General features: G+C 38.8%; 1 protein-coding gene across 1 annotated transcript; it reads left to right on the top strand.

Moving 5' to 3' along the window:
• Nucleotides 1-644: 644 nt before the first annotated feature.
• On the top strand, nt 645-10,035 carry si:ch1073-126c3.2 (uncharacterized protein LOC555816 homolog). Its single transcript, XM_036575125.1, has 6 exons — nt 645-808; nt 1,047-1,129; nt 2,856-2,970; nt 3,061-3,173; nt 5,198-5,309; nt 9,625-10,035. The coding sequence occupies exons 1-6, from the start codon at nt 757-759 to the stop codon at nt 9,798-9,800; spliced, it is 651 nt and encodes a 216-aa protein (XP_036431018.1). The 5' UTR covers nt 645-756; the 3' UTR covers nt 9,801-10,035.
• Nucleotides 10,036-11,151: the final 1,116 nt, after the last annotated feature.

Raw genomic sequence — 11,151 nt, 5'->3', positions numbered from 1 at the left:
CTGTATTGAACCTGACAGCATTGCGGTGATGACTGTGCTTGGCCCAGCAAAACTGACAGTCACACAAGTGAGGCTGGAAATGAGAGTTTTTCCTCATTTACCACATGATGGTTGGCAGCCCTAATTAAATCAGCTTTGTTCAAGTGTTTTTTTCAGGCTGAAGTTTCTCGAGTCGTAACTCTTAAGTCCGGATCGAGTTCTAGTCACTGTCTTGAGTCCCCGTCTCTGGCCTGAATCATCTCACACTCACCTTAAACTGTGTCGAGTTGTTCAGTAATGGCTAATAAACTGATTGATTATGTGGTTTCTGACACTGTACGGCACACAGTTCTCTCTAAAAATGGACAAAAGTACACAGTGTAGCTAAAAACAGCACTAGCAGCCATCCTGACAGCTTCATTTGCATGACGCTAATAAGACTGTATTAGTTTTAGCCTCCTGAGCAAAACTAAAGAAGAAAACTTCAGACACCAAAGATATCTCAGCTGACAGAGTACATTTGGTATATTGTGAAAACTGGGCTTTTCCTCAAGCTAATTATTTTTCTACTATTGTGAAATCACAATTCCTGTCAGCCTCTGGTCAGAGTTTGCATGTGTTGTAATCAGGTCTACAAAGTAAACAAAGCCTTGCGTAATCACGTACAAATGGATATGTCCAGTAAAAGAGTGCAAACACACATACAGTGACCTAATAAACAGAACAGGAGGAGGTTAGACGCTGAAAAACTGCAGAAAACGCCGCAGCACAAGGACCATGACGGCCACTATGACGAGGAGGGCTTTGAAATGGCTTTGTTTAATGCTAGGTAGGCTGCTCCACAATTCCACAACATGTACTTTGATTTATGTACAATGAGTTGAATGTCACTTTTTCACTCTTGTGTAAGAAACTGCCGCTGAATGTGACCGTAAGCCAAAAAAGAGCCAGGCATTTTGAGTACATTCTGGTTTGCAAAGGCTCTCAGCTAAGCTGAATATCAAGGCAGTAAAACACCCTCCACTTTGTGAAAACTGGATGATTGTTGTCGTGTGTGTTCTCTGAAGTGCTCGTCTCAGGTGGTGCTCAGACGATCAACTCAACCAGCTGCCCGGCCTGGTCTTTTGAGCACGTCTTGGAAAACCTGAAGGTAGAACAGTGCTTCAACAGGCAGGCGCTGCGACACATTTAATACCTTTCAACTGGACTTCAACCTTCAGGGGTCACAGTTAGCGTTATGGATAATAAACACATGCAAATTGGTGATTTTACAGTTGAATGCAAAAGTTTGGTCACCTCTGGTCGAATGACATGGTTTTGTTGATTTGCAAAGTCAAAGTACATTAAAACATCCTCAACAGGGAACACACTTCTGTACACCTTAACCCACAATTACTGCTTACATGCTGAATTGAACATTTTGGGGAAAAAATGAGCGGCGTGTGCCAAAGTTTTGTCACATTTTATGTTTTAGGTCTTATTTTTTCCCAATATGTTAAATTCAGTAAAATACCTTACGTAATAAAATTTGCAGAAAAATGCCATGTTTAAGTTTGTGCCCTGTAGAGGATGTGTGAACTTGTTCTAGGGATGTATATACTGAATAAATTTGATATTTAATTATCTACCCTCTAAAGGAACAACACACTTGTCTGTAATGTAAGTACAAAAAAAAAATACTGTCAAAATACTGTAAAATTTAATGGTCAATTCCCATTTCTTTTTAAGGTTAAACATATCGCTGTTGTCAGAACGCATACTTTACTTTTAATGCAATTCAGTGGAACCAGACTTTTTTCCAAGTAATTTTGGGCTGTTTCTTTTGGTCCATTCATCATGAAATTTACACACAACATAAAGGACAACGGGTATTTTCAAATTACGCCAAAAACTGAAAAACGACAAAAATTAAGACCTTAATAAGGTTTTGTTCCAACAGCAGAAATATGTTTATATGATTAAGGTTAAATGTGTGTAAATACACCATACATATACTGTATTTTAAAACGGCTGAATTACAGTAAAAGGCAGTACTTTATTAAAAGAAATGAACTTAATGTAATTTTACAGATTTTTACCATCACTGATTAACTGTTGTCTGGCAGCCCTGCCACCAAAATATTTACTGTTTTTTGGGTAGTGAAATAAGAGCAAAACTGTCACATTTTACAGTCCTGTAAAACATAAAATTGCTAAATTGTTTTAAACTGTATACCTTGTTTTCTCATGAGTAAATACAGGCACCTCAAACAGTAATACAAAAATGTATAGTCTTGCATTGTGGAATGAAAACCTACACATTTTTGCCATGATTTTGTCATATAACATCAAAACAAAGTGAAAAAGCTGGAAGTTCAGATGCGAACCTTTCATTACAGAACGTAAACTGAATATCATGAATCATAAATCATAATGTGTGAATCATAAAACACATTTTTCTCCCACACCATGAAATATTTCTGGGTAAAACTGGATATGAGGGAGTCTAGCTGAGTGTTTTCTCTCAATGGTAGGTGGGAACGGTGGGAGTGGGGGGATATTATTGGCTACTATTATTTTTCCCTGACCGCTAGAGCATGGGGATGTAACCAAAAATCAGAAGATGTTTCAGGATGGCAAAATGCTTTATGTTTTGGAATGGAAGTTTATAGGAAAACAAAAAATTTATCTTTTAAATGATATGAGGAATCATGCTTGGCATGGCCTGAACTAACAAAGTAAAACAGAACTATTAAGATTTCAAGTTGACCTTAAAGAAAGAATGAACAGTTACAGTTCATGTTTGTAGCTGCGCTGCTGTACACATCTTATTAAATATGGCTAAAGCACAGTAGATGCTAAAGTTGTCCTCACTGTTTCTTTCTTTTCAAAATCAGGTCTCGGATGAATGCTTTGAGTCGCTTGCTGACAAGTGGAATGACAGTCAGACTGCAGCTATACTTGATAACCTGCGCCGGCTGACGGACGTTTTACAGAAACAGCAGAAAAAAGGTAAATAAAAATAAATGCTGCTTCGGTTCTCTTTTTTAAAACGTCCCTCTCTCACTTCTGAGTAACCTGTGGTGCTTCTCTGATCTGCAGAATGTAAAGAGGTCATGCCTGCTGACTGTCCTTTTCCAGTCATTCCCAGTAAAGGAGGACTGGTGTGTGTATCTGTTGAAACGAAGGTTTACTGCAAACCAATGTGCAATGAGGTACGAAAAAACATAATATTAATGAGCAGAATTCCCACAGAACCCACACTGTATGACACAACAGTCACCTGACACATAAAGCCCAACACTCGAGGCAATGTGTCACCAGCACCCTCATGTGGACGCTGATAAAACTGAAAACCTAGAGTTTAGAAAAGAACATCATTTGAACTCTTAAACTCCAGGCTTTATTAAGACTTCGCTTTTAAAAGAACAGCTGTTTGTATTTTTGAAAAATTGAAATGATTGATACTGTTGATTGCAGTTATATACTGCTGCCAATGTCTTAGATGTAGAAACAGTTTACAGTACAATATGCCATTATCATAAACAAACATTACAGTATGAGTGTTGTAAATACTAATTACAGTAACTATCTGGTAACTCTGATGCTGTAAATACTAATAATAGTAAGTATCTGGTAACTCTGGTGCTGTAAATATTAATTACAGTAACTATCTGGTAACTCTGGCGCTGTAAATGGTAATTACAGTAACTATCTGGTAACTCTGGTGCTGTAAACGCTAATTACAGTAAATATCTGGTAACTCTGGCGCTGTAAACGCTAATTACAGTAAATATGTGGTAACTCTGGTGCTGTAAACGCTAATTACAGTAAATATCTGGTAATTCTGGTGCTGTAAACGCTAATTACAGTAAATATCTGGTAACTCTGGCGCTGTAAACGCTAATTACAGTAAATATCTGGTAATTCTGGTGCTGTAAACGCTAATTACAGTAACTATCTGGTAATTCTGGTGCTGTAAACGCTAATTACAGTAAATATCTGGTAACTCTGGCGCTGTAAATGGTAATTACAGTAACTATCTGGTAATTCTGGTGCTGTAAACGCTAATTACAGTAAATATCTGGTAATTCTGGTGCTGTAAACACCAATTACAGTAACTATCTGGTAATTCTGGTGCTGTAAATGCTAATTACAGTAACTATCTGGTAACTCTGGCGCTGTAAACATGAATTACAGTAACTATCTGACAACTCTGATGCTGTAAACACTATTTACAGTAACTATCTGGTAACTGGCGCTGTAAATGATAATTACATTATTTATCTGATATCTCTGGCACTGTAAATACTAATTACAGTAACTATCCGGTAGCTTTTTCAGTTCTGCCCTAAGACCTTTTCGTTTTGGACTGAGAGCTACATAGATGGCTTATACACACACATAACAGCATTGAGAATTGAATTCAGAATTCTGTTTAAACCTACAAAACTTTTAATACAAAATAATAAATAACAATAATAATGAAGCTGATAATGTATGCATAGGTTTGTGATTTCACAAAAAACAATGCATTTACATACATATGCCTATTAAACTTGGCAATTTAGACCCGCCCCCATGTTAAAGTGAGTGTTGAGTGTATCAGTGTTTCAGCCTGAACTGCTTTTGGAATGACACACAATACAGGGTAGCCAATCAAAAAAGACTTCATTTACATACATCAGTCTTAAAGGCACACTAACTGAGCCCTAAAGCCTCTTAATCAGGGGGTGTCCCATCTTATCCACAGAGGGCCGGTGTGGCTGCAGGTTTTCACTCCAGCAAAGCAGGAGGTCACCTGATGAAATGTTTGAAGACTGAGACCAACTGATTAAACAAGTAGAATCAGGTGTACTTCAGCTTGCTTGGACTGAAGACCTGCAGCCACATCAGCCCTTTGCAGATAAAACTAGACACGCCTGGTCTTCATGTCTTAACTGACAGACAGAGCATTAAAGTCTTCTTTGTGCTTAGATGTTTTTGGGAAACCCAGCCCTGTTCATTTAAAAGCGATAAAGAGAGGCTGGAAAACTGTTATGTTGAAAATGAATTATGACAGTCTTTGCTACACAAAAGCCCACAGAGAACATAAGTGGACCTAAGAGAACATAAGACTAGGAAAACGTAGGATACATTCTCTTTAAAAGTACATCAAAATGGGTGGACAGACAGAACACTATTGTTATTAATACAACAGTTCTGAGAGTGTAAGCCAGTATTGTTTCATATTCTCCAGGGCCAGGACTTCTCCTTTCTGAGGAGATCGAGGGTGTATGAAGAATGCAGTGCCGCCACTAAAAAGTGGACAACACAATACGTGGGTGGGAACAAGCTGGCCGTCTGTAACAGTAAGTGGCTTTCTGGACACTTCCATCCAGCCCACTCCTCTCTTCTTCTTCTGCCAGAAGGTTTATGTAGTCAAGAACTCTTCCTAAAGCTTCCACAGAGCAGGGGTGGCGCCACACCCCCAAAACCTATAGTTTCCATAAATAAATTAATTAATACAATTATTTAAAAAAACATAGCTGACTGAGTGACAAACTGCAACTAGACCACTGACTGACTAACTACCATACTACTACTACCAAGGACCAATCCCATTTCTCATTTTTACCCCTACCCCTTGTTTTCGAGTGTCACCCTAACCCCTTGGAACTGAGTTACAAGGGGTAGTGGTTGAAATCTTCCCCATGAAATAGGACCCTCAAATAAAGACGAACATTACTTCATTAACAGCTATTAGCAGCTGCTCTGTAGGTGACCCTGCCAGTCTGCAGTGACAGCAGAGGAGGGTAAAGTTCAGCTCCTCACTGCTGGGCTTTAGTTACATTTAGGCATCATATGCTTTCAATTATTTATTATCACCCACCCCTAATTCTTCAGTGATATGAAGCTAAAGTCAGCTGTTCACCAGCTTCTTGTTCAAATTTTCCTGTTCCACCGTAAAAGGGTGCAGCAGGTCTGACGCCTGAGATGGACCATTTAAGGTTGAACAGGAAATTTAGCCAGCTAGCTACCAAGACATCAGCATACCAATATGCTTGTTATGAAGAAAAGGACCATAATACATTGAAATGACATTAAGCTAAGATAAAACAATGGTTATCGTAATTTCAGAATGGAGAAAATATTTGGTCTTCTTTGGTTTCTTTGGTCACTTGTTAAGCCATCTTGCTGCTTTTTTTTCTCATAACACTCTGTTTGGAGTGAGCCTCAGAAAAACCTGCATTTGGAGGGCCACATAGCCCTAACACAGCACCAAAGCACCGAAAATTGGGACACCCTACCCCTAGGCATGAACGCGCAAAACTGAGGGCTTAGGGCTAGGTGGCAGGGGCAAGGAGTGAAATGGGATTGGGCCTATGTCATGCTAATAACCCATCTCCATAAACCTGATGAACAGTGACAGTGTTTGTTCGGCCTTGCGCTTCACCTGGTTCAGTTTCAGATGGCAAACTTTACTAGCTTTTTGAAAAACATCAGGCAGGTTTTCATACCCGGTTCATTTTCTAAAGTTCACACCAAAGTTTTGGTAATACTGTATGTTTTTTTACTTGGCTCAGATACATTCACACTGCAGCGGCACATACAAGTAGGTGTTTGTTTATTGGACAGACATTTCGCAGGGAGGCTCTGTTACTGTCACACTTACCACCATAAAAACAGAAAAACAGAAAACAGAGACACTTGTCGTTGATGTGAATAACAATCAAAGCACTAATAATAAACCTGGTAAACCAATCAGGTCACTGATGCTTGGCAAAAAATACATTCCACGATCCATGTGCCAAAATCGAAAGCATATCTTCACTGTTTATTGTTTGTCTGCTGTTATTAAAGCAGCTTGTGCTGCAACAACAATGTAAATAGTAAAACATTAAAAAGAAGCACAGTGCTGATGTGCACTGAGGAAAGCGTGCTCTGGTGCTGAATTCCTTCATTTGGTGTGGCCCCTCATAAAAATTTCTTCAAGCAGCAAACTGAAGCACACAGAAGTGTTTTGCCAGACCACCATTTGTGTGTTTGCTGTGGTCCTGAATACGAGTGAAGTGTTCACACGTCACTTTCCGAACACAGTTCACATCACTACATTCACATTACCAGGCTGAAGTGGCACAAATCTGATATCTTGCCCTAATGTGACTCAGATCTGGTGTTTTCAGAACTGTATGGACACACAAATCTGGTCTTTTCAAATCCGACCTGAGCCACTTTCATATGTGGTCCTAGATCGGACACGTATCCGATTCGTGGCCATGAGATCTTCATGAGAACGCTCAGTTTGGAATTCATGTTTTTTTTCCCCTCTGCATGCACCATCATTCAGAGTTACTCTGGCAGCAGCACAGTGCTGATGTGCACAGAGGAAAGCGTGCTCTGGGGTTGAATCCCCTCGTTTGGGGTGGGCCTTCATAAAAATGCATTTCCTCAAGCGTGTTCACACGTCAAAACAAACCAAACTACAGCTTCTGTTACATTTCTATCTGTCAGCACTGCATAGTTGAGAGGGAGCGGATATTTTCTTTCTGATTTAAGCGCACTGAACTCAGTCAGAAAGTGGTGGGTCGTCGCCCCAGTGCTTTGAAAAGTGGTGGCTCAAATGCCCATTTACACCCGTGGTTCTGGCAGCCCTGCCAGAGTTGCCACCTTGTGCCAATACCCGTTGGCAGGCACATGCACAGATAGACACCAGGGAGTTTGAGACCCTTCCCCTTTGCCCTCAAACTGTAGAAGTGCCTCCGCCATTCTTCAAGATCTATTTCAGTGGGGCAAGGCTCAGCAAATACAGTTGGCAGTTCTGTTTGGGTTCTACAAGACTCATCACTCAAGTGTCGCATCTGGCGCAGTACCAACTGCCTGTGGAGAGTAACTCTGACCTCTAATGCATTACCTCAGAAATCCTACCAATAAAACAGTGATCATCTCTTTGAGAGAGCATCCCATTGCATAATGTGGTTATTTTGAACAACAAACATTGGGCCTCATTCGCCAACTGTTCTTAGGAAGAAATTTCGGTAACACTTTCTATGAATGTCACGTGTGTAAGCATCTATTGTTAGCATTCTATTGGATATGCAGTGTCAAGTTAGTGCCAAGCTAACGGTGGTGTACATTCACTTTCCCACACTGGGTAAAACACTGATGGCAGCACTAGTTTAAAATCTGACATTTGAAGCCTGTAATGTGAAAAAAAGTAAATCCTTCAGTAAACACTTCAACTTGAAGCCTCACTCTTAACACTGGAGGAGGCTTTAGTACAGTACACTTCACTTTACTTAGAGCGGACAAATACGACTTCCAAGCTCTTATAATTTGTTATGAACAGTACTTATAATGCATTATGTTAACAATTCGTAATGCATACTAAGCATGGCTATAACGTGTAATACATTTTTATAAATATTTATAGCCATGTTTATAATGCCTTATGAATGCATTACGTTATGAATGTGTTTATAGATGCTTACAAATGTGACATTCATATAAAGTGTTACCGAAATATCTTCTAAAAACCTACTTATGCAGTTCATACGGAGATTCTGACATGCCTCAATATTTTCTTATTTGAGATTTGTTCTTAGGTAAGAACAGAATCTTCACACACTCAAGAGCACAAAGGTTCTGAGGTTTAAGAACACGTCATGAATCTGATGTAGACTTTTTCTTAGGACCTTTCTCAAGAAGACAGTTCACGTGACTACGGGTTTATTAGGCTACGTGCACATTACGGGCACAAATCTGATATCATGCCCTAATGTGTCTCAGATCTGGTGTTTTCAGAGCTGTACGGATGCACAAATCTGATCTATTAAAATCCGACCTGAGTCACTTTCATATGTGGTCCTAGATCAGATACGTATCCGATTTGTGGCCATGCGGCCTTAATGAGATGCTCAGATCGGAATTCATGTGGTTTTTCCCCTCTGCATGAACCATCATTCAGCATTACTCTGGTAGCAGCGCCGAACAGAAGTTAAAGCCTGTAAACGGCAAAAAAGCACAACATCTCACCCTTTTCACCTTCGTCTCGCTCTAATAATGAACAGCTGAGAGCTGTATAAAGTAAATTATCTTTGCAGTAAAGGCTCGCTCTGCTCGTTAGTTTGATTGCTGTTCATAATGCATAATGACGTTACTGAGTAGGATGTGCGCATGAGGGTCATTTCAGGACACTGGCTCATTCACATTAATGACAGATTTGAGTCACTTTCCTAAACAAGTGTGAACCATCATGTTAAAGAGATCGGATCTGAGAAAAAATTGGATTTGAGCAATGAGGCTTGTAATGTGAATGCAGCCTTAGGAACTTGTTTCTTTAGAATAACAAAATGTGACTGAGGCGTGAAGTAAATCACAATTTATTTTTTGGGTTGCTCATCTTTGTTGGACTGCTTCATTTACATATCAAATAAATACAATAGCAGCACTGAGATCAAATTGTTAAAGGAAAGGAAGATATTAAATGTGGAAAAAGCTACCATTTAATTCATAGTGTAACATTACAAAGTGTAACAGTAAAAGTATGGTTACATTTGTATTAATATCACATAGAAAGACAGCTTGCAATTTAGATTATCTCATTCATAGCAATGAGATTTCTTCAGCTTTTTCACCAACTGTAGTAACTTTGGACTCTTTTCCTTTCTTTCTGTCACCCTGCAGAGTCTGACATCCAGATTTCAGGAGCTCCTTCAGCCTATTTCCCTAAAGACCAGGACTGTTTGAAGACTAAGAGCGACCAGGCCTTAGAGAAGAAGGTCATTGAGACTTTTCAGAAAGAGCTGAGAGATAACAACATCCAAGGCCATTTCACACATAGCTGTCTTCTATGTGGATAAAATCAACACAGCTAGAACGTATCTAGAGCCCTAGTTGGATAAGTGCTATCTGAAGATGTATTAAATTTCACTGATTATTTTCCAGTATGAATCTGCACTGTGAGTAGCTTTTATCCAGTCTGACAGTAATAACTACGTGGTGATTTTAATTCACACAGACATTCCTGACAGAATAGTGAAAACTGCTATGTAATTTTACATACAGCAAACATTAAATATCTGTCTTTGTGGCTCATTCAGAGACTCCTTCATTGTGTTAACAGCTAAAAGTGCAACACTCCGTCCTCACTAAAACAGCTGACAGGCTTCAATAATTTTCAGAAGTAGCAGTTCAAACATTCAAAAAAAAAAACGGTAACACTTTCTATGAATGTCACCTTTGTAAGCATCTATGAACACATTTATAACATGTTATAATGTATTCATAAGGCATTATAAACATGGTTATAAATATTTATAAAAAATAATTACACTGAATTACACTGTATAACCATGTTTATTATACATTATGAATTGTTAATATAATGCATTATAAATAGTGTTAATAACATGTTATAATGTCAGTGCCAAATAAGTCAGTCCCAGCTTGGAGAGCGTAAAGACAAACACCAAGCTAACGGTGGTGTACACTGACTTTCCCACATTGGGTAAAGCACTGATGGCAGCACTAGTTTAAACTCTGACATTTGAAGCCTGTAATGTGCTTTACTGTGAATGTTTTAGTGTTTCAGTAAATCCTTCAGTAAATACTTCAACTTGAAGCCTCACTCTGAACACTGGAGGAGGCTTTAGTACAGTACACTTCACTTTACTTAGAGCGGACAAATATGACTTATGAGCTCTTATAATTTGTTATGATCAGTACTTATAATGTATTATGTTAACAATTCATAATGCATAATAAACATGGCTATAATGTATAATGCATTTTTATAAATATTTATAGCTATGTTTAAAATGTCTTATGAGTGTATTATAACATGAATGTGTTTATAGATGCTTACAAAGGTGACATTCATAGAAAGTGTTACCAAAAAAATATTCCAAAGTGAAGAATATGTCTCTGGAATATGTTACTTGCTAACATCACATTGAAATCCCCATTATGTTAGTGGTGGCAAAACATGTAAACAAAAGCTACATTTGAACTGAATTACAAGGCTTCTGCATTAAGCACTGCTGTGTAACAACCACAGGTTCAAGACTTAATGACTACCTGGCTCTCAGTGTAAACAAGCTTAGGACGTAGAACATACACGCTCTCTCACACAGTGGTTACACCCATTTCCCCGCCCCTACTCCTGAAAGCACCAATGAGAGTAGTAGTAGTGATCAGCGTATAAAATCAACA

Source organism: Colossoma macropomum, unplaced genomic scaffold (assembly GCF_904425465.1).
Source record: "Colossoma macropomum unplaced genomic scaffold, Colossoma_macropomum, whole genome shotgun sequence".
NCBI classification, from domain to species: Eukaryota; Metazoa; Chordata; class Actinopteri; order Characiformes; family Serrasalmidae; genus Colossoma; species Colossoma macropomum.
The sequence above is the reverse complement of the archived record's forward strand: the minus strand, read 5'-3'. Positions and strand labels throughout refer to the sequence as shown.

Bases quoted from the DNA above. Each gene is read 5' to 3' on its own strand.
- si:ch1073-126c3.2 (XM_036575125.1), top strand. From the start codon at position 757: ATGACGGCCACTATGACGAGGAGGGCTTTGAAATGGCTTTGTTTAATG. The intron at 1,130-2,855 runs GTAGAACAGTGC...TTTCAAAATCAG, and splicing joins ACGTCTTGGAAAACCTGAAG to GTCTCGGATGAATGCTTTGA. The intron at 2,971-3,060 runs GTAAATAAAAAT...TCTGATCTGCAG, and splicing joins ACAGAAACAGCAGAAAAAAG to AATGTAAAGAGGTCATGCCT.